At 24.9% G+C, this 25289-nt stretch overlaps 1 protein-coding gene across 1 annotated transcript; it reads right to left on the bottom strand.

Annotated features, from left to right (window-relative positions):
• Positions 1-6924: 6924 nt before the first annotated feature.
• On the bottom strand, positions 6925-19500 carry LOC117177348 (nuclear inhibitor of protein phosphatase 1). The gene is made up of 6 exons (XM_033367975.1): positions 19329-19500; positions 19190-19250; positions 18767-18920; positions 15852-16072; positions 12601-12804; positions 6925-8216 (listed from the first exon to the last, which is right to left on the bottom strand). Exons 1-6 carry the CDS (start codon positions 19355-19357, stop codon positions 7854-7856), a joined length of 1032 nt encoding a protein of 343 aa, XP_033223866.1. The 5' UTR covers positions 19358-19500; the 3' UTR covers positions 6925-7853.
• Positions 19501-25289: the final 5789 nt, after the last annotated feature.

The following is a 25289-nucleotide window of genomic DNA, read 5'->3' as shown; positions in this document are numbered from 1 at the left end:
GACCGTAAGACATAAAGAATTTGAAATCTACGATTTGAAATCAATAAATATCAACGGTCGAAGAAAGGATTGATTTGTTTCATCAAATCATTTTACAATTTTCAAATAAAGTACAAAGTTTTACGGAAGTTCAAAAGATTTTAAATTTAGAAAATTTAAGGAATTTATAATTCATTTAAATATTTTGGAGATATCTCAAAGGACTTAAAATATGTTAAGGTATTTTAGAAAATCCAATAGCTTTTCAAGAGATTGAAAAAGTTTCAAGGGATTCTAAATATTTAAGGGCATTTTAAAAGTGCAAATTTCGGAAGATATGAAACAATTTTATAAGATTTCCCAGGATTTAGATGATTTTAAGGGATTTTCAAATCTCTCTTTTTAGGATCTTTTATAAGATACCAAAGAATATTTAATTTCAATAATTTGAAGATTTCAAATTTTTTGAGATTTTAGGGTATTGGAAAAGTAAGGAATTTTCAAGATACTTAAAATGTTTCAAGAAGTTTGAAAAATTTTTAAAAATCTTAGCGCATTTTAAAAAATGTGAAGGAATTTTCGAGAGCTTTAAAAAATATCCAAAAATTTCTAATATTTTATGGTATGTAAAAATATTCTAAGGTATTTTCAAGATATTAAAAAAATGTCATACTATATCAAAGGATTTGAAATATTATAGGAAATCTTAAAATATTTCAAGGAGTTTTTTAATTGATTTCAATCATTTACAGAAATTCGAATATGTTAGGGTATTTAAAAATACTCCTAGAAATTTGCAAGAAATTAAACAATTTTCAAGGGCCTTCCTAGGATTCTAAGGAATTAAAAAAAAAATTATTTTCACGGTTTTAACGATTTTAAGGAATTTTAAAAACTCTCAGGGTATTTTAATACATTTTTCAGAATTTGAGGAAATATCAGATTTTACGTATTAAAAGTATTTCAAAATTGTTTAATGATTTTTGGGTATTTTTAAAATTTCAAACGAATTTTCAAGAGATGTAAAACACTTCAAGGCATTTGAAAAGAGTTAAAAGGAATTAAAATATTACAGTGTATTTTTAGTGAAAGTCAATAAAATTTTTTATATTTCAAAAAGATTTTCGCATTTTATTTTTAATTCAACGGAAATTTTAAGAGCATTAAAAAGTTTCAAATTATTAGAAATATTTTAGTTTATTTCAATTTTTTAAAAAGCTTTTAGGGTAGTTTTAAACACTTACGGGATTTTTAATAGATTTAAATAATATTTAAGGCGAAAACAAAGGATTTAAAAGAACTTTTTAAATTTTAAGGAATTTAAAAATATTTTTTATTTTTAAAGTGCATTAAAAGTATTTAAAAGACATGGACAATTTTAGAGTATTTTCATTCTTTTAAAGCTTTAAGGGTACTTTCAAAGTCTTATGGGAATTTCTAATAGACGTCAAGTGGATTCAAAGGATTTTTTTTTAATTTCAAAGAATTTTAAATTGATTTGAATAAATTTTAGGGTATTTAAAAAAATAAAAGATACTTTTTAAGTGATTTTAAAATATTGGAAATGTCTAAGGGCATTTTTAAGATATAAGGGTATTCTTTAGATTTTCATGAGCATTAAAAAGTTTTAAATTATTAGAAACATTTTAAGGTATTTCAATTTTTCTACAAGCTTTTTCTCTCTGCTTTTAGGGTATTTTTAAACGCTCATAGGGATTTTTAATAGATTTAAATAACACTTAAAGTGAAACCAAAGGATTTTAAAGATTTTTTTTTTAATTAAATGAATTTTGTATTGATTTGAAAAAAATTTGAGATATTATAAAAAAATGAAAGAAATTTTCAAGGGATTTTAAAGAATTTGGAATATCTTAGGGTGTTTTTAATAGATTTCAATAATGTTTGAAGTAATTCCATAGGATTTTAATGATTTAAGGGATTTTTTTTAATTCAAAGGAAATTTCAAGCGCATTAAAAATGTTCAAATTAGGAGAAATATTTTAGGGTATCTCAAAAAAATGTGAAGCTTTTAGGGTATGTTTAAACCTTCATATATATTTTTAATAGATTTAAATAATATTTAATTAAAAAGAATATCCTTAATTTTTAACTATTTTAAAATCTGAGACTGATTTATCAACATATTTAAAAATCCTTTGTAAATTTCTTTAATTTTTAAAAAATACCCTAAAATTTATTCAAATCAATAAAAATACCTCGAGTATTTTTTATTTATTTGAATAAATTTTAGGGTATTTTTTAAAAATTAAACAAATTTTCAAAGGATTTTTAAAAATGCTGATAAATCAGTCTCAGATTTTAAAATAGTTAAAAATTAAGGCTATTCTTTTTAATTAAAAAAAAATTTCAAGCGTATTAAAAAGTTATAAATTAGAAACATTTTAGGGTATTTCCAAAAAATTGAAGCTTTTAGGTTATTTTTATTATATTTGAATATTATTTAAAGTAATTTAAAAGGATTTTAAAGATTTAAGGATATTTGTTTATATTCAATGGAGATTTCAAAAGCATTAAAAAGTTTTAAAGGATTATAAATACTTGAAGGCATTTCAATTCTTTAAAAAGCTTTTAAGGTATTTTAAAACTTCTAAGGAATTTTCAAGAACTTTAAAAATTAAAATGTTTTAAACAATTTTCACAAACTTAAAATATCTTGTGAAATTTTAAATAGTTTAAAGAAATTTTCAAAAGCTTTAAAAAAATCCCAAGGAATTTGAAATATTTTAGAGAATTAGAAAAAATTCCAAGGAATTTTCAATTCCTTTCAATAATATGAAAGGATTTCGAAATATTTAAAAGATTTTAAGGCATTTTAAAACACCCAAGAATTTTTCAAGTGCTTTAAAAAGTTTCAAAAGATTTGAAATATTTTAGAGTATTTTAAAAGGTTTTAAGGCATTTTTAAGAAATAAAGAAATTTCGAAAAAATTTTAGTATTTTCTAAGAATTTAATGTTTTTACGGAATTTATACGAAAATTTCGGAAGATATGAAACAATTTTATAGGATCTATTAGGTTTTAAGATCTTTTAAAAAATTCGAAAGTTATTTATTAGATTTCCAAGAATTTAAATAATTTTAAAACCTCTCCCTTTAGGATATTTTAAAAGATTCCAAAGAGTATACAATTAATTTCAATACTTTGAAGAGATTTCAAATTTTTTAAATGATTGTAGGGTATTTTAAAATTTTGAAGCAATTTTCAAGAACTCTAAAATGTTTCCAGGAATTTTAATAAATTTAAAGTATGTTAGGTTTCTTTTTAATTTAAAGGAATTTTCAAGAGCTTTAAAAATGCCAATAAATAAAAAATTTTCAGAGTTTAAAAAATTTCCAAAGAATTTTCAATTCGTATTTGAAATATTTCAGGGTATTTAAAAATATTCTAAGGCATTTTCAAAAGATTTAAAAAATGTCATGCTATACCAAATGATTCGAAATATTTTCGGGAATTTTAAAAGATTATAAAATTTTTTTTATTAATTTCAATCATTTAAAGAAATTTTCAAGAAATTTATCAAATTTCAAGGTCCTTCCATGGATTTTAAGGAATTAAAAAAAACATTATCAGGGTTTTAACTATTTTAACGGTTTTACGAGTTTTTAAAAACTGTCAAGGTGATTTTTATACATTTTTCAGAATTTAAAGGAAAATTAGATTTTACGTGATTTTATAATATTTTAATGGGTTCTAAAGAATGTTCAATTGATTTCATTAATATAAAGGCGCTTCAAAACTGTTTAATGATTTTTGGGTATTTTAAAAATTTTAAAGGAATTTTCAAGAGCTCTAAAACATGTCAAGTGATTTAAAGAGTTAAAAATAATTAAAATATCTTAGTGTATTTTTAATTAATTTCAATAAAACTGTAAATATTTCGAAAAGATTTAGGGATATTTGTTTTCATTCAAAAGAATTTTCAAGAGCTTTAAAAAGTTTCCATGCACTTCAAAGGATTTTAAATGTCTTAGGGTATTAAACTATTTTTTTTTTAATTTGCTTAATTTAATTCAATGGATTTTTTAAAATTAATCCATATTCATTAAATCATTAAAATCCTATGAAATTACTTAAAATATTATTGAAATCTTTTAAAAATACCCTTAGATATTTAAAAAACTTTAAAACCCCTTGAAAATTTCTTTAATTTTTTTAAAATATCTCAAAATGTATTCAAATCAATAAAAAATTCTTTGAAATTAAAGAAAAATCTTTAAAAGCCTTTGCTTTCACTTTAAGCGTTATATAAATCTATTGAAAATCTCTATGAGTGTTTAAAAATACCCTAAAAGTTTTTTTAAAAATTTAAATACACTAAAATCGTAAAACTCATATGGAATCACTTTAATTATTATGGAAATCTATCAAAAATTTCCATAAATGTTTTAAAATATCCTAAAAGATTAAAAAAAAATTGAAATACTTTAAAATATTTCTAACCTTTTGAAACTTTTTAATGCTCATGAAAATTTAAAGAATACCCTTACATCTTAAAAATACTTTCGAATTACTCAAAATATTATAGAAATCTATTAAAATTACCTTAAGATATTTCAGATATTTTAAAATCCCTTAAATAGTATCTTTCATTTTTTTAAATACCCTATAATTTATTCAAACCAATTAAAAAATTCTTGAAATTAAAAAAAAATCTTTCAAATCCTTTGAATTCATTTGACATCTATTAAAAATTACCATGAGTGTTTGATAGTGTCCTTAAAGCTTAAAACAAATTGAAATACCCTAAAATATTTCATGCCTTTTCAATCTTTTTAATTCACTTTAAACATAAAAAAATTGGTAAAAATCCTTTAAAAATTCCTTTAATTTTTTAAAAGTACCCTAAAATCATTCAAATAAAATTAAAATGACATAAAATTTTTAAAGTCCCTTTAAATTCTTTGTTTTCACCTCAAATATTATTTAAATCTATTAAAAAATCCCATAAACGTTTAAAATTACCCTAAAAGCTTTTTAAAAAATCGAAATAAACTAAAATATTTATAATTCTTTGAAACTTTTTAATGCTCTTAAAATTTCCATTAAATTAAAAAAAAAAAATATGCGAAAATCTTTTTGAAATATAACAAATTTTATTGACATTTACTAAAAATACACTACAATATTTTAATTCCTTTGAACTCTTTTTAAATTCCTTGAAATGAACTTTGAAAATTTTCAAATCTCTTCAAATTATTGAAATTAATTCAATATTCTTTAGAATCTTGTAAAATAATTTTACAATATTTTTTAAATCTAGAAAATCTTATAAAACCCTTTCGAATTTTTTAAAAGATCTTCAAGCCTTATAGATCCTATAAAGTTGTTTCATATTTTCGGAAATTTCGTATAAATTCTGGAAAATTCTTAAAATTTTTTAAAATGCTCTAAAATATTACAAATCGTTTGGAAATTTTTAAAGTTGTTAACAATTTCTTGGAATTCTTAAAAAAATGTGTGTAATTCCTTTAAACATTTTAAAGTTCTTGAAAATTCCTAAGAAATTTTAAAACACCCTTAAACATTTAAAAAATTTTGAAATGTTTGAAATTTTAAATGCTATAGTAGATATTTCTATAAAAAAATTTTGATTAAAAATAAGAAACAATTAGATTTGACCAAAAAGTATATATTTTCAACTTTACTTGATTTTTACCAAAAAAATTTGATTTTCTACCAAAAAGAAGAATTTTCAACAACAAAAAACAAAATTTTTTAACCAAAATGTGGATTTTTTAATAAAAAATGGAGTAGATGAATATTCATTTAGAATGAATTTTCAATAAAAACGAGAATATGAAATAACAACAAAAAAGTTAAATTACAATTAATCAGTTGACTTTTTAAAAAAAAATATTTGACATTGAAGTTTAAAAAAACTTGTTTACAACAAAAAGAATTTTTTATTCAATTTTTAATAAAAAAAAATGAGCGGAATTGTTACTGAATCATTTTTTTGGTTCAAAATTCTACTTTTTGGTTAAAAATTCTACTATTTAATTAAAGATTCTACTATTATATTTTTGGTGTTTAGTTCAAAATTCTCCAAATTGTTTGAAAGTTTATTTATTTTATTGAAAGTTGAAACTAGGTTCTTAAAAAGTCACTCTTTTTTGTTTAAAACTAACCTCTCGGTTCAAAAAATCTATTTTGATTGAAAGTTAGTTCTTTTTATAAAAATAAAAAAAGTATTATATTTCTTTTTCAGAATTAATCTAAATTCAACTATTTTGTTAAAAAGTCATACTTTTGTCGAAAATTGATACTTTTTGGTTTTAAAATTCTCTTTTACTTAAAAAGTCGTTTTTTCAGGTGGAAAATTCAACTATTTGCTAAAAAAAATATCACCCTTTGACTGAAAATTCATATCTTCGTTAAAAATTCTACTATTTTGTTGAAACTTGAACTGTTTTGTTAAAAAGTCATCTTCTTAGGTTCAAAATTGATTCTTTTTGAATGAAGGCTAATTATTTTTATTTAAAAAAATATTATATTTTTATTTCATATTTAATCTAAATTCAACTATTTTCTTAAAAAGTAACCTTTTTTATCAAAATTTCAACAGATTTATTATACACTTGTATTTTTTTATAGAAAATCAATCCTTTTGGTGACAAAAGGTGAATAGGTGATACTCTGTAATGACTGATATTTCTGAATTTCATCGATAAAAAAAATTAATTCCATCTATAAAGGATTTTATATTAAAAAACTTAATTTTGTTCTTTAAATATTAATGGCCAGAGAATATCGAAAATAAATTTTTGCGATAACTGCAAAAACTACTACGCCCAATTGAATACTCTGAAATTGAATAAAACTGACCCGAAAAAAAATTAGACCTGAAAATCCTAGATAAATCATCGAATTTTAAAACCACGCATCTTCAGCAAACCCGAATTATTTTCCAATGCAGTAAAAACCTTTTTCCTTCGAAGATAGAAGAATTTATTTATAGATTAGGCTACAAATGCATTATCAACTAAATTGAATTAAATTTCCATTCATCTTATAATTATTTACAATTAATCACAAACGTCATAAGAAATCGCAATATAGGATTTGACATTAGATATCACCTTATTTAATAACTAATATAATAAATCCATCAAAAATAAGCTTTCCCATCTTGTGATAAATAATTCTGTTGATAATTAAATTTGCTTTATTCCATCAGAGGCTGTGACAAAAACTAGGCACGATATTTAAAAAAAATACAAAAAAAAAATTGTAAATCCAATAAATATATTATGCCCGGCAAATGACTAAAACTGTATAAATCGAATATTTAATTTCTAAGCAGACTTAAGACATTCAATAAACACGGAGAAACTTTAAAATATTTTTGAGTCCTAATAAAACTACAACTTAAAGTAGGGCACAAGTGCAGACTCCCCCCCGCCCCCCTCAATACTCAAATGTCTTATGTACAAGTACCCAATGGGCAAAAAAATGAAAAAAAAATTGATTGGGCCGACATAGGACGTCCTAGGAACGACCCAAGGACGTTATTGGAATTTTCATGGTTTCGTGTCCACTGGGAAGACGTCTTCGGAACATCTTCCGGGCATAAAAAAATCTTTGAGATGCTTATGGGCCGACATAGGACGCCCTAGGAACGACCCAAGGACTTTATTGGAATTTTCATGGTTTCGTGTCCACTGGGAAGACGTCTTCGGAACATCTTTCGGGCATAAAAAAAATCTTTGAGATCTTTATGGGCCGACATAGGACGTCCTAGGAACGACCCAAGGACATTTTTCGAATTTTTATGATTTTTTTTGCGTCCGCTGGATAAAAAGATGAAATTCACCACAACTTCGGCTAGAATTCGATCATTAATTTCAAGAATATTACACGAGAAGCGTCGGCAGAGTTTTCTTCCCAGGCCAAGCTTCCTTCGCGTACTTTTTCTTTTTTGGCTCCAATGTTTGACCTTCGGCTGGCCCCGGATTCTCCTGCATCTGAATCGTCTCTGTCTGCATTGGATTTTGTGTCATTTCCACTTCCGGCGCGGGATTTGGAAGCGCGATACCGAGACGCGAGGTTAATGAGGTCAGTCCGGATGTAAATGGATTACTTGAAATATTCGAGGAATATTGTTCGGGGGGAAGATCATTGTAAAGATGAGGAGTTGTGGAAGTGGGTTGAAAGTGCTTCATGCTGTTGTGATTATCTTCCGACAATGATATTAAACCACCCTCCATTCGCATTCTCTGCAAATTAAAAAGAAAAAGAAAACCTATTACAGATTGGTTTTCTCCAATTTCGACTCTCGGGTGAAAACAAAAGTCTTGACAAGTGTTCTAAAGTGTTTAAGTTCTCGGGGAAATTCTCACGAACAGGAGCACATGCTTGAGAATATGCTCGGAATTTATGTGCTTTGAGAATTTAATGAGCATTTATAATCATTCTGAATTAGGATTTAAAAAATTGTATTTTCTGTCTTTCCTCAGGGTGGCCGTTTTGATAGACGAAATAAATTTCCGGTTTTTTCCCGGTTCGCAAACATTTTTCACGATCAATGAAATTGGAAAAATCAAACTATATTCTAAACATTTTTCCATATAAAGTAATAAACAATAAACAACAAATTAAAGCATTCAAAGTAGAACCCTTGAATTCCAAACCTTTAAAATTGAAGTTTAAAAGTTTTCAATTCAAATATTGTGTATTCAAATGCTCAATAACTTACACGTATAAACTGGAAGGTACTTACACTTTTAAATTAAACAATTTAAGTGAAATAAAAAATTTGCAAAATTTGGACCTTTTATCAATTATCGAGTTCAAAGATTCAGATTAAGTTCCAAAAATGTAAATCCACTTTAATATTTTCAATAGTTTAAATTAAAGAATCAAGCAATGAACTTCAAAAAATTTCAAAATTATATTATTTTAAGTAATTTTAAGCTAGACACATTAAAAATTGAAAAATAATTTTTTTAACTTAACAGTTCTTAAATTTAAATTTAAATTTAAATTAAATACATTTTTTCAAATTCAAAATCATTTTTGCATTTTTTTGCAGAACTTTTAAATACATTTCAAAATTAATTAAATTTTTTCTATAACTTTTAGAAAATCATAACTAACAATAGAACACTTATTATTTGTAAAAATATTAGAGAAATTTTAAGAGAAATTTAGAAGTTTTAAAAAGATTCGAATTAAATTTAGAACTTAAAATAATTTGAAATACTTACAGCTAGAATTCTGAGCCGGTTATATTACTTTGAGAACGGTAACGAGAATGAGAAAATTTAAAGAGAATATAACCGAGAAATAAATTCTCAGAGAATTTTAGACAAAACATGAAACAGTTAAATTTTTCAACAAAATAGTTAAATTATCAAAACCAAAAGAAAAATAATTTTTAATCAAAACAGATACATTTTCAAACAAGAAGAATAATTTAATTCCAAAACAGATGAATTTTTAACTGAAAACAGTCAATTTTAAAGCAAAAAAAAAATTTCGATTCAAATAGTTCAATTTTCAATGAAAAAAGAAATAAATTTTCATTTAAATTTTGATCAGCCTAAAAATAATAATATTCTAAAAAAAAAGTTGAATTATCAAGAAAAAAAAAATTAATTTTTAACATAAAATATAAATTTTAGACCAAAAATAAAACAGTTAAATTTTAAATTTGAAAAATCAATTTTGAATAACAAAAAAATCGAATTTACAACAGAATAGTTAAATTTTAAATTTTATGCAACCGGGAAATGACTTTCTGACCGGGAATTTTACAAAATTTTTAGAATAAAAATCTTTTCCAACTTTGATTTCAACCGTTTTTCAAATAATTTGTTAAATTGTGATTTTTATAAATTATTATTTCATTTAATTTAGAATGCTTAATTCGAAAATCTTTCACTTTACAAATTTTCCATTTTAGATTTTTAATTTTAAGCACAATTTGAAATACTTACAGCCGAATTTAAAATAAAATCTACATTCTTGCAGATTTCAAACAAAAAATTTCGAATTTTTTTAAGAATTGTGAAAGACTACAAAATAATAGAAATTTTCTTAAGATTCTTAGGAAAATTAAAAATGATTTTTCACTTTCAACAATTATTGTAATAGAAAGTTTAAGAAGATTTTAAGAGATTAAAAAAATTATCAAAGAAGAACCTGGAAGATTTTAAGGATTTTTTAAAATTTGCAGGATTTTCAAAACCTGTAGAAAAATTTCTATCAATTTTAAAATATATTTAGAAGTTCTAAAAAAAATGTTAACAAACTTCTTTTAAATTACTTGAAATAATTTCCATTTTTTAATTAATTTCAAATCTTTTCAGAACTTCCAGATAACTCTTAAAATTACTCAATTTTTTTCTACAAATATTAGGTGTTCAATTGTTATTTATCTTCCAAAATCTAAAGATTCAAAACTTTCTATGTAAATATGAAATACTTATTCTTTTTCTACATTAAGAAATTTCAGATTAAATGGGATAAAAAATAAATAATTTAGTCTCAGAATATTTTAAATTAAATAAAAACCTTTAATTATGACTATATTATTATGGATTTATTTTTAAGTTGAAAATAGTAAAACTCAACGTTTACATTTTTTAATCACTAAAAAAATTAATAGAAATAATACATTAATAAACTTATTTATTAAATTTAATAAAAAAAAATAATATAAAGGAATATTTGAAACTCTAAATTGAAAATATATTATTGATAAAACGTGAAAATTGTTATTTAAAAATAAAATTATCGGAATAAATGACATATTAATTTCAATTCTTATCAAGACTTTCGGATTGAAACAGTTAAAATCTGGAAATTCTCAAATTTTAAACGGTTCTAGAACCGCTTTATCATATCAATTATTATTCAGATTTTTATATTCAAAGTAAAGCTCCATTTAAAAAAATTTATTTGCTTATATTTAAATTTAATAAAATAAAACTGTTTTTTACCAAAAATTTTCAACTTCAAATGCTTTTAATTTTTAATTGTTTAAATCCTCAAAACTGCAGTTTAATTATTTTAAAAACTGTTAAAATCGAACTTGGGCAGATTTTTCTTCTAAAAATTCGTAAAATTCCCGACCCGGCGGCCATCCTGATTTTTATTAAAAAAATCTTCGATTTTAAAAACTTCTAATTTTTTATTGTTTTGAGCCTTGAAAACTGCATTTAAAAATTTTTTAAATTAAAATATATGCTTAAAAATTAAAAATCTAAAATGGAAAACTTTTAAAGTGAAAGATTTCCGCATTAAGCATTCTAAATTAAACGAAATAAAAAATTTCTAAAAATCACAATTTAACAAATTATTTAAAAAACGGTTGAAATCAAAGTTGGAAAAAATTTTTATTCAAAAATTTTGTAAAATTCCCGGTCAAAAAGTCATTTCCCGATTCGATTGTTTTTGTTGTTCAAAATTGATTTTTCAAATTTAAAATTTAATTGTTTCATTTTTGGTCTAAAATTTATATTTTATGTCAAAAATTAATTTTTTTCTTGATAATTCAACTATTTTTTTGAGAATATTATTATTTTTAGGCTGATCAAAATTTAAATACAAATTTATTTCTGTTTTCATTGAAAATTGAACTATTTGATTCAAAATTTGTTTTTTTTTTTTGTTTGTTTTGCTTGAAAATGGACCGTTTTCAGTTATAAATTTATTTTTAAAATAAAAAATATAACCCTTTTTCTTGATTTTTAAAATGTTGAATTTATGTTTACAGTAGCAAAACTATAGGTTTAAACATTAAATTATTTGTTTTCAAATGAATTTTTTTTTGCTTTAAAATTTAAATATTTTGTTGAAACTTGGGATTTTTGGGGATAATATTTTTTTTACTGTCGCGACACTTTATCTTTGTTTTAAATTCGATTTTTTCTTTGTTAAAAATTAATTTTTTGAACTCAAAATTTAACTGTCCCATTTTTTGATAAAAATTAAACTTCTTCACTTGAAAGTTAATTTCATTGTTTGAAAATTGAACTATTTTGTTAAAAATTCAATTTTTTATCCAAACATTCAACTTATCAATTTTTGATTTAATATTTTTGCTTCAACTTAAAATTCGTTTCTATAAAGATGAAAATTGAGTAATTTTACTGGAAAGTTTTTTTTTTTCTCGAAAAATTATATTCTTAGTTGAAAATTCATTTTCTGCGGTAAAAAATTATTCTTCTTGTTTGAAAATTCATCTATTTGATTCAAAAATTCATGTCTTTGGTTGAAAATTCGCATTTTTTTCGGGTTGAAAATTAATTTTTTCAAGTGGAAACTAAACTACAAACTAAAATTTTTCAGTAATAAAATGTATCTATAGTTTCCTGTTTCAACTCAAAATTCTAATTTTTCTTCGAAAATTTATTGTTCCTAACCAAAACAATACTTATTTTTCAAATTGAGAAATATAACTCAGAATTATAATTCTTTTGAAAAATTCCCTGATCCAATTTGAAAAAAAAATCGTAATCAGGTGGACACCCCGATTTAAGTTGATACCATTTCTTTCCCGAAATTTTTGTTCTATCTTTTTTCTGAAGAGAAAATTTGAAGTTAAAAAAAAACTTAAAAATAAAAAAAAAAGTAATTATAAAGTAGAAAACAAACTTTGCTGGGTACGACTGTAGTTTGAATGAGGTTGCGAAATTTGCCAACTGAAGGATCCACGTCCTCGGGATTAATGACTTCCTCGTCGTCGTTAAAAGAAATGCCCTTTTTCTTTCGTTTTCTCGTTGGCTTGTGAACATCGTCATCAGTGATTCCCAACATCGATATACGACGATTGTGTGCTGTGTTAAATTCCGTAAGGTTCTGCAATTTAAAAAATTATTATTTTTATTAATTGTCCCTTGCTTTAAGAGACCAAAGAAAAAAATTCCCGGTTTCACTGAAATTTAAAAATCGAAACTTGAAGCCAAAAATTTGTAGATTTGAAGTAATAAAAACTAGAATTCTGAGCCGCTTATATTACTTTGAGAACGGTAACGAGAATGAGAATATTTCAAGAAAATATTTAAATTATCGAAACCAAAAAAAAAAAAAAAAATTTAACGAAGATAGATACAGTTTCAAACAAGAAGAATAATTTAATTCCAAAACAGATGAATTTTTAACTGAAAACGGTCAATTTTCAAGCAAAACTAAAAAAAAACAACACATTTCAAATCAAATAGTTCAATTTTCAATGAAAAAAGAAATAAATTTTCATTTAAATTTTGATCAGCCTAAAAATAATATTCTCAACAAAATAGTTGAATTATTAAGAAAAAAATTAATTTTTAACATTAAATATAAATTTTAGACCAAAAATGAAACAGTTAAATTTTAAATTTTATGCAAACGGGAAATGACTTTTTGACCAGAAATTTTACCAAATTCTTTCCAACTTTGATTTCAACCGTTTTTTAAATAATTTGTTAAATTGTGATTTTTAGAAATTATTATTTCGTTTAATTTAGAATGCTTAATTCGAAAATCTTTCACTTAAAAAATTTTCCATTTTTAATTTTTAAGCATATATTCTAATTTAAAGAATTTTAAAATGCAGTTTTAAAGCTTCAAAAAAATTTGAAGTTTTTAAAATCGAAGATTTTTTAAATAAAAATCAGAATGGCCGCCGGACCGGGAATTTTACGAATTTTTAGAAGAAAAATCTGCCTAAGTTCGACTTTAACAGTTTTTAAAATAATTAAACTGCAGTTTTGTGGATTTGAACAATTAAAAATTAAAAGCATTTGAAGTTGAAAATTTTTGGTAAAAAAAAACAGTTTTATTTTATCAATTGTAAATATAAATAAATAATTTTTAATGAATAACAATTGATTTGATAAAATGTTTATTCAGGTATTCCTTTATATTATTTTTTTATATTAAATTTAATAAATAAATTTATTAATATATTATTTCTATTAATTTTTTTAGCGATTAAAAAATGTAAACGTTGTGTTTTACTATTTTCAACTTAAAAATAAATCCATAATAATATAGTCATAATTAATGGTTTTTATTCAATTTAAAATATTCTGAGTCGAAATTATTTATTTTTTATACCATTTAATTTGAAATTACTTAATGTAGAAAAAGAATAAGTATTTAATATTTAGCAATATTTCACTGTTCATTAAAGACGAGTAAATTGAAACCAAATATTAAAAAAAAAAAACAATTTGAAACTTAATAACATTACATAGAAAGCTTTGAATCTTTAGACTTTCGAAGAACTTTTAATCTTTTAGCGTTACAATTTTAATTAGTCTATTTAAAAAGCGTTTCATTTATAAGTGAAATTGTAAAATTTTTACACATAAATAACAATTTAACAACCAATATTTGTAGAAAAAAAATTGAGTAATTTTAAGAGTTATCTAGAAGTTCTGAAAAGATTTGAAATTAATTAAAAAATGGAAATTATTTCAAGTAATTTAAAAGAAGTTTGTTAACATTTTTTTCAGAACATCTAAATATATTTTCAAATTAATCAAAATTTTCCTACAATTTTTGAAAATCCTCCAAATTAAAAAAATCCTTAAAATCTTGCATGTTCTTCTTTGATAATTTTTTTAATCTTTTAAAATCTTCTTAAACTTTCTATTACAATAACTTTTCAAAGTGAAAAATCATTTTCAATTTTCCTCTGAATCTTAAGAAAATTTATATTCTTTTGTATTATTTCACAATTCTTAAAAAAATTCGAAATTTTTGGTTTGAAATATGCAAAAATGTAAATTTTATTTTAAATTTGGCTGTAATTAAGTTAAAAAAATTATTTTTCAATTTTTAATGTATCTAGCTTAAAATAATATAATTTTGAAAATTTTTAAAGTTCATTACTTGATTCTTAAATTTAGACTATTGAAAATGTTAACGTGGATTTATTTCATTTTTCCAATTTCATTGACCGTGAAAAATGTTTGCGAACTGGGAAAAAATTGGAAAATGACCGGGAATTTTTTTCTTCGATTAAAACGTCCACCCTGATTCAACCCAAAATGAAATAGTTCCATTTTCGGATTTTCAGTTTAAAAAATTACTTTAAAAAATCGAATTAACGACAAACAAAAAAACGACAACAACAAAAAAAACGACAACAAAAAAAAGAATTTACAAATATAAATAATCTTACAAAAAATACGAATATTCAACAAAAATACATGAATTTTCAACTAAAAAATATAGTTTAAAAAAAAGTTTAATTTCCAGCGAAAATTGAATAGTTATATTTTCAGTAAACATATGATTAACCGAAAGAAAGAAGTTATAACTAAGTATTAAAATTTTCAACAAGAACAAAATTAATTTTCAACGAAAGAGTGGAATTTACAACCCAAGAACTGAATTTTTAAGACGATTTTTTAACTGCATAGTTAAATTTTTAACAAAAAATGGAACAGTTAAATTTTCAGTACGAAAAATCAATCCAAAAAATAATTTTGGTTAAAAATAGTTTTTTGTATGTTATTCTTGTGTTAAAATTTAATTTTTTCCATTGAAACCTTGAGCATAAAATGAAATTTTCAGTTAAAAAGTGTTTTTTTTTTCAGTTGAAAGTTCGTCTTTTTAGTAGAAACTTTTCCTTCTTGTTTGAAAACTGATATATTTTATAAAAGATCATGATGTTTTTGTTAAAAATTATTTTCAACAATATAGTTAAATCTTTAACCCATAAAATAAATTTTCATAAGAATAGTTGAATATATTCATCTCAAAAGATGCGTTTTCAACAAAAGAGTTAAATTTTCAGTACAAAAATAAATAAATTTCCAATTAAAAATAAAAAACAAACGATTTTGCAACAACATAGTTAAATTTTCATTCAATTAGATCGACAGAATGATAAAATTGATAAAAATAATAGTTACATCGAGCTCTGTTTCCGTTTCCGGCAAACCCAGCAAGCCACCAGCCTCGTTGTCCTCAGAGGACTTTTCCAATTCATCTATTATTGTCCGATTGCCCGTTTGAGGTCGTTCTCTAATTATGTAGTAACGAGTCGAAGCTCCAAAGTGAAATGTACTGTCGATTGGCAGTTGAGTCGGTTTATTACTCTCCAATCGCATATTGCCAATATATGTTCCATGGGCTGGAAAAAATTATAATTAGAAAAAAAGAAAAAAAAACTAGAGCTGGAAACGAAATTAGTTTTTCAGATTAATATTCACAGAAAAATACATAGACCGCATCCATTTCAAATCAGGCAGTTTCTACGTATTTTTGCTATTTTGCTCATAGGCTACTTATTTCACTCTCAAAGGGTAATAAATTCAGAAGATTTCGAAACAATTTAATTTACGTTCTAAAGAATTTAAACGAATTGGGGAAAATGTTTTAAATAATAGATCAATTGACGACCAAAAACGTTTTGTTGTTTAGAAAAATAGTTTAATTTTCAACTAAAGATGCATTTTAAACTAAAATATTAAACTTTTAACAGGATTGTTAAATTTTTTCATCTAAAGAGATTAATTTTCAACTAAAATTATACATCATTAACTGAATTTTCAAAAAAAAATTCATTTTCAACCAAAAACCAATTAGTAGAATTGTTGACCAATATTAATTTTACTAAAACAAGACGAATTTTGTTAACAAGCTACATGAATTTTCAAGAAAATAGTTAAGTTTTCAAAGAAAAACCTGAATTTTCAAAGAAGTATCTGATAGTTTTCTAAAAAAAAAAAACCTAAAACGAAATTACAATCAAATACATTATTTTTCAACTGAAAAAGATCAATATTCAACAAAAACTGGAATATTTAAATTTTAAATAATTAAAATGAATTTTTAAACGTCTAAAATTAATGTTTAACTAAAAAAAACTAAAATATAACCAAAAAATTAGTTTTCTTTTAAAAATTTTGATTTTCAAACGAAACAATAAAATTTGAAGTTAAAAAAATTAATTCCCACAAAAGTGTTAAATTTTCAACTAAAGAAAATAATGTTTAACCTGAAAGGTCCATTTTTAGAAAAATATTTAAATTTTTAACAAACAAAAAAATTAATTTTTGATCTAATATTTGAATTTGCGAACAAAAAGATAATTTGAAAATTAATTTTCACTCAAAAAGAGTAATTTTCAACCAAAAAGATCAATTTTGTACAAAATACATGAATTTTCAACCAGATGGTATAATTTTGAACAAAATAGATGAATTTTCAACAAAAAACGAAGTAGTTCGACTTAAAAAAAAGTCAACAACAAAAAAAGAATTTTTGAACAAAATATTGAAACTTTCATCCAAAGAAATCAATTTTCAGTCAAAAAGATACATTTAGGGCCAAGAAGAATAATTTTTTTACCAAAACAAAATTAATTTGGCACAAAATTTATTAACTTTCGACCAAATAGTTGAACTTTCATAAACAAATATGAATTTTCGGAAAAAAATTCAAATAATTAAATTTTTCAGTTAGAAAAATGAATTTTACAACAAATTAGTTAAATGTTTAAATAAAGAAAAGAATTTTCAACCGAAAAGATAGAACTGCAACAAAATAGTTAAATTTTAACAAAGAAAAAATAAATTTTTGATCTAATATTTGAATTTGCGAACAAAAAGATGATTTAAAAATTAAATTTTCATTCAAAAAAGTAATTTTTAACCAAAAAGATCAATTTTGTACAAAATACATGAATTTTCAACCAGATGGTATAATTTTGAACAAAAAAGATGGATTTTCAAAAAGAAATGGAATGTTTCAATTCTAAGACAAAAGAAATTCATTTTTACCGAAAAAAAGAATTTTCAAACAAAAAAAAAATAAATTTTCAGCCAAGAAGAATAATTTTCTACACAAAAAAATTAATTTTGCACAAAATACATGAAATTTCAACCAGATAGTTTAACTTTGAACAAAAAAGATGAATTATCAACAAAAAATGAAATAGTTCGAATTAAAAAAACAATTTAAAAAAAAGAATTTTCAACAAAATATTTAAATTTTCATTAAGAAAAATAAATTTTCAGCCAAGAAGAATTTTTTACCAAAAAAAAAGATCGATTTGGCAAAAAATGTATGAATTTTTCAGTAAATAGTAGAACTTTCATTAAAAAAAATGGATTTTCGAAAAAAAATCGAATACTTAAATTTTAAGCCAAAGAAAAGAATTTTTTAACTAAAAAGATCAATTTTCAACAAAATAGTTAAATTTATAACAATCAAAAAATTAAGTTTTGACCAAACAAATAAATTTTCGACCGAAAAGATGGATTAAAAATAGTCGGAATTAAATTTTCAATCAGAAAAATTAAATTATCAACACGATAGATAAATTTTTAAGAAACAAAAAATTAATTTTTTACGAAATAGTTGAATTTTAGACCAAACAGATGAATTTTCAACAAAGAAGATGGATTTTTATCAAAACAGGGAATAACTCAATTGAAAAAAAACCAAAGAAAAAAGAATTTTCAACAAAATAATAAAAATTTCAACCAAAAAAATTAATTTTTATCCAAAAAGATAAATTTTTAACAAAAAGGATGTATTTTCATCTAAAAATTGAATAGGTAAATTTTCAGTTAAAAAAATTAATTTTCAACCAAAAAGATGAATTGGCAACAAAATATTTAAATTTGTAACCAAAGAAATAAATCTTGAATTAAAATAATGAATCTTCGATCAAAAAATTTAATTTTTGGCCAAAAAGATAAATTCTCAACAAAGATTAATTTTCTGCCAAGGCAAATTTTGAACAAAATAAATGAATTTAACTAAACAATATAAATTTTCAAACAAAAATAGAATAGTTTTATATTTTTTAAATACTCACTGCTTCCTAAATCGACTAAAAATGCCCTATTTAGATGTTTATGGTACACTAGGGCTGAGTGAACTCGAGAACAGGAAGCATGATCAATGCAAAAATCGTTCATTTGCTGATTGCGACCGAACAAGTAACATTTCTTCTCATCAACCATCAATTTCTGTAATTAATTATTAACACTGGCGTGAATTCCATCCCAATATGAAAAAATAAAATAAATAACTCTTTTTCAACCTTTCTTTTTCCTTCAATTTATGAAATTCTACATTTATTCAATGATTTTACTTTACTTTTGACATCAGTGATACCAAAAACCGGAGAAAAGCTTTCAAAAATAGTGATTTGAAAAACGAAAAATTAAAAAAACTGGCTACCCTATGTGAGAATATTTTGTATAAAACTGATAATTAATTAAAGGGATTACTTTACCTGTATTAATTTGTCACCTTTTAACACATCTAAATGCAAACCAACGGGTGGTTTACCAGCCCTAAAAACATAACCTAAATGTAGTCTGTTTCGTGAAGAAAAAGTGAAATTACTTGAAATAACTAGCATTGTAACTCACCAATTGGGAACCTCATAATGATTAGCCATTCTATTTTACATCTGAAGGTTTCATTTAATATTTAATAATTTCTTTGTTTGGTTTTAATTGAAAAACCATTGAAAAATGAAAACAAAACCCACCCAGCCAGAACCGACATTTACAAAGTGTAATAAAAAAAATGGCTCAGATAGACAGAGAGACAACAAGAGTGAGAGTGAAAGAGAGAAACTATTTGCACATTTCTATAGATAGTGGGGTGTTTACCAGCGACTACGTAGCGCCAAGTGGTTGGGTGGGGAAAATCCAAGATGTCTGCTTGCTGAAGGCAAAGCGGTAATACCAATAGCCTAGGAAGAAACTTTATTTCTTGAATAACTAAGAGTACTCTCACGGATATCTGTTTTGAATTAATCGTTGAACTAATTTGATACATCGAGTTCGTATCTAGGTTATCAACCAATCAAATTTGCCATTAACCAACAAAGCAGCTAGAAATTAATCCTATGAAAAATATTAATTCCACGATTAATTCAAAACAGGCCTCCGTGAAAAGGTACCCTAAGAAAAAAATTATTTGTAACCATAAGGGTGCCTTTTCACGGAGGCCTGTTTTTAATTAATCGTGGAATTAAGGCCATGTGTTGAGTGGGTCATGTGACCAGCTTCCTACCTTACCGCCACTTTTTTTTAGTTCTAAATTTATGTTCAGTATTCACACGAAACGCCACATCGAGTTCAAAATTTGGGATACTAAACAAGAAGTACTAAGAATGTTGGGTCTCGTCTTAAAATATAATTATGAAAAAAGTTTTTTGTTGTACATTTCTTTTTCTTTTTTTCTAATTATTAAAGTTTAGGACCAGGCTCACCTTTCTTAGTGCTCCTTATTTATTATCCCAAATTTTCAACTCGATGTGGTGCTTCGTGTGAAAATAAGTTGGGAAATAAGAAAGGTGGCGGTAAGGTAGGAATCTGTTCACTTAACCAACTCGTCACATGGCTTTGATATTTTTCATAGGATTTATTTCTAGCTGCTTTGTTGGTTTATGGCAAATTTAATTTTTTAAGAACCAGAGATGGGTTGTGACATGTCACTCAAGGTTTTCTACGTATAACACATAATCGACATAATATACGTAAAAAATTATAGAGAACTATGTATAATACATATCAAAGATGGCGAAAGTTATTTACCTGGGCGGAACTGTATTTGACAGATTGAATAATTGACATAACCTCTTATAAAGCTGTTCAATCGATTTGATTTTAATTTAAAGAGTGAAAATGTTAAAAACAAGTGTAAAAACATTTCAGGAGGGCAAACCGTGGGAAAATATTAATTTGGAGTGCAAACGAATACTTACACTCGTGTTCCACATGCTCGAAAACGCTGAGGATTATGAAGGGCAATAAACACGTATATTATTATTTTTTAAATAATTTCTTTGAAATGTGATCAATAATGACAAATACTGAATTAATTGCTCAATATTAGTTATTTCTATAAGGCAATTGGATATTTTTAGAGTAAAGAATTTGAAAATCCCGCCCATATAGTCACGTGGTCAAATGTAAAATCCATTTGTAGAAAACTTATGGTATGTTCCGATTTGAGTATATGAGAGTTTTTTAAAGTTTCAAAGTTGTCAATGCCATGTATAAGCATAGGCATCATTGCGCACCGGCAGCCTATGCTTATACATTGGTATTGCCAACTTTGAAACTTTAAATAACTCTCAACTGCTCAAATCGGAACATACCCTTAGGACATAATATACATGTCGAAAACCATGTAATATACGTGTACGTACCCATCTATGTTGAGAACCTAGATACGAACTCGATGTGCCAAATTAATTCATCAATTTATTCAGATTCGACCTCCGTGAAAATGTACCCTTAGTAAAGGACCCCGCACTAAATGTATGGGAAAATGGCTTTCGGTGGATTTAGCTGAAACTTTGTAATTTTTAAGGTTATAAGTGCCGGATGAAATATCCGTAAAAAAAAATCCAAAAAAATGGACAGTTTTAGCGCTATGCGGCGCTAAGCGCTTAAAATCATTGAATAGAACGAATTACAACAGATTTTTTTACAAAAGCGATGTCAACATAGAAATCACGGTTCAGATCGTGGTCTGTCATATTTTCGCCTACACCGTTGACTCATATAGCGCACTTCTCAAAACGATCAAACGCTAAGTGCCCAAGATATTAACTTGACTAATCGACGACGGTATGTTTGTTTGTCATTTTTTTTTGTGAAAGGCCTTTGAAAAAGTGATTTCTTAGTCAAGTTCAAATCTTCCGCGCTTAGCGTTTGCCCGTTCTGAGAAGCGCGCTATATAAGTCAGCGTTGTTGACTCATATTGTCATTGGTTTGGCTAAACATGTTACTGACCACTTCTTGATGCGTGTTTCGTATATCGACATCGTTTGTGTGGCTAAAGCTACTAGGGTTAGTTCTATTCGCTGATCATGGGCGCTTAGCGTTCGGCCCTCTGGCGAAGGGTATACTGTTATTATCGATGTGCGAACTAGTTACTAATGTTACTTTGGATACCATTTCTGTCTTAAAAGAGTAATTACTTAGTCAAGTTCAAATCTTGGGCGCTTAGCGTTGGATCGTTTCGAGAAGCGCGCAATATAACTCATTGGTTTGGCTAAACATATTACTGACTACTTTCTGATACATGATTCTTATAGTAACATCGCTTTTGTCGCTAATTTACTAGGATTGGTTTTATTCGCTGATCTTGAGCCCTTAGCATTCAACCCTCTTGCGAAGGGTAGAATGTTATTATCAGTAGGTGCGCACTAGTTACTAATGTTACTTTGGGTACCATTTCTGCCTTTAAAGAAGTGATTAATTAGTCAAGTTAAAATTTTGGGCGCTTAGCGTTTGATTGTTTTGAGAAGCGCACTATATGAGTTAACGGTGTAGGCGAAAATATGACAGACCACGATCTGAACCGTGATTGCTATGTTAACATCGCTTGTGTAACAAAATCTGTTGTAATTCGTTTTATTCACTGAGCTTGAGCGCTTAGCGCCGCATAGCGCTAAAACTGTCCATTTTTTGGATTTTTTTTTACGGATATTTCATCTGGCACTTATAACCTTAAAAATTACAAAGTTTCAGCTAAAGCCACCGAAAGCCATTTTCCCATACATTTAGTGCGTGGTCCTTTGAATAATTATTTTTATTTTACAAGCTTATTCAACTGAATAATAAAAATCGATGAAAATAATGAAAATAATGTTTTGTCTCGTGCAGTTGGTATTATCGTTTATAGGAGATGTGTCACAACTTCCCACTTTCTTGATTAGCTACGATTAAACAGGAACCAGAAGTGTAGAAAAGCGCGCGATTTTCGAACAAAATTTACAAGAAAACTTACAAGTTTGAAGAATAAAATGTGGAAGAATGTAACATGGAATATATACATATCGAAAAACTTTGTTACTTTTTTAGTTGAAAATTCAGGTATTTTTATTAAAATTTGTCTTTTTTGGGAGTTTTTATAATATTCGTTTTTTGTGTTGAAAATTAATTTTTTCAATTGAAAATTTAACGGTTCTCTTTTTAGTCCAAAATTTATATTTTTAGCTGAACATTAATGTATTTTCTTAAAATCAGTGTTTTTTGGCAGAAAATAAATCTTTTTAGTTACATTTTTTTTTTAAACTCATTCTTTATTTGATTGAAAATTATTTTGTTTAATGTCAATTTAATTATTCGACTTTTCGCTAAAAAGTAATCTTATAAACAAAAAATATTTTTATTTAAAAGCCGTTCAATTGAATCAAAATGTACGAATTTTGAACAAGGCATGTAATGTCTTAACTAAAAAAAATCAGGTTTGAACAAAAAATCAAACAAAAACCAATAAAAGACAAATTTCCAACAAATCAGTAAAGTTTAAACCCGAAAAAACGAAACTTTAACCGATAAAATTTGAATAAAAAACAGTTAAATTCAGTTAACAAAAAATCAGACAGTTTTTCTCTAAAACAGTTTATTTTTTAACTTTAAATTATGGTTGTTTTTATTTTTCGCTATAAAAAATAGAAAACTTTTGAAAATGTCTACTTTGGAACATTCTTTTAGTAAACAATAATGTTTTGTGAAATTCAGAACTTTGCAGGAAAAACTAACCCTACTTAAAATATAAAAAAATTTCTTTTCAAACTAGCTGACTGACACTTTAACTCTATTTTATGAATAAACTATACATTTTTATTAATAATCTGTATAGATGAAGGAATTTTTCATATATTAAATATGATTTTTCGCAGAACTCCGACCCGAACAGATCGCACACTCTGGTGAGTGTTGAACTCCCCCATTTCGAACTAATGGGAAGAAATTTGAACTTAAATTCAATATTGACAAGAAATCATACAGTAAATCATTACATCTGGACCTTAGTATAATATTTTTAATTAAAATAAATTGATATTTCCTGCTCTTTTTCATTAACATTGCTCTAATAACTTTGATATACTCAACAGTTCGCGTGCCAGGTGGCGTTGTTGTCAAGGTCAAAGAGATATTACTTAGCCCTCGGAGTGCAGACATCTTTCCAGTGACGTCACAAGATGAAATTCCTTGTAACTTTCACATTCATTTATAGTAACTTACCATACATTATCGAAATCTATTCAAAATTAAACAAATTTTTTAATCAACCCGACCCGACGACATTTTTCACATCACTAATAAAACCATTAATTATATCTTTCTGATCAAAAATATTGAAAACACGTGATATATTATAGTTTTTAAGGTCTATTTACATTTTCTAAATATTCCCTTCTGATTTTCTGCAACGTGGTTTGCTCAAAGTTAAGAAAAATGTGAATTTTTTTATATGCAATAGATCAATTGCCTATAAATTTATTATTTATATTCAGGGTCCTCACACGTTTATTTTCAACAAAATTCTAATTTCAAAATTTCTCAAAAATCTATAAATGTTTACAGTTTTCCATATAAAATTCAAATTTTTGAAGGAAGGGTGGATTTATAAAAAATATATTGCCTAAAAGTCTGTGAATACATAATGGCTTACTGCAATTTTAATTTTATGAATTTGCAATTATTGGCCTGGGAAAGTTTTCTATAAATTTAAAATCATGTAACTATTAAAACTTTATTTCATGTATTAATGTCAGAATTACGTTTATTCAAGAAATAATTAAAAAGTTAACAGCATCTATTTTTGTAAATAGTTTTTTTTACCTCCCTAGGTAGTGAAGTGAAGCCAGAGGTAAATAATGAAAATTATACACTATGAGCTCGCATTTTACGATAATCAGCCCACTCAACGTGAAAATTGTAAAGAAATTTTGGTTGAAGATAATAGCATTTTGCGGTAATTTATGTAAAGTTACCATATATAATTAATCAAATTACCGTAAATGAACAAAAATGTCCCGAAATTTCTGAAAAATTCCGGAGTTTTAGACATTTTTAAATGAAATTTTGGGTAATTTATCTTCATTTACCATAAATGATCTGTAATATCATCATAATTTATAAAAAAATTTCATAGATTTCCGGAAATTTATAAAAATGTTTAAAACTGAATTTTGTGTAACTTATGATAAGTTGCTTAATTTACCTGTAAAAATTGCCGTAAATTACTGTTGTGAAAAGAACTTCGAAATGTAAAAAATTCTTCATTTAACGCCTGGGAGAAATAGTCAGTAAGATGTCGATAAAATAAGGGATTTCCTGACATACATGACCGAAAATTTCCATAAATTTCCGAAAATTTGTTTATTGAGTTGTGGGCAATTTATAGTAAGTACACTAAATTACCTGTACTAATACCATAAATCATTAAAAAAACCTCGTAAATTTCCGGAAATTTTTTAAAATATTTAAAATTGAATTTTAGGTAATTTATGATAAGTTACCATATATACCTGTAAAATTACCAAAAATGTCAATAAATTTCCGAAAGTTTATAGA

This window comes from Belonocnema kinseyi, chromosome 7 (assembly GCF_010883055.1).
Source record: "Belonocnema kinseyi isolate 2016_QV_RU_SX_M_011 chromosome 7, B_treatae_v1, whole genome shotgun sequence".
Taxonomy (NCBI): domain Eukaryota; kingdom Metazoa; phylum Arthropoda; class Insecta; order Hymenoptera; family Cynipidae; genus Belonocnema; species Belonocnema kinseyi.
The sequence above is the reverse complement of the archived record's forward strand: the minus strand, read 5'-3'. Positions and strand labels throughout refer to the sequence as shown.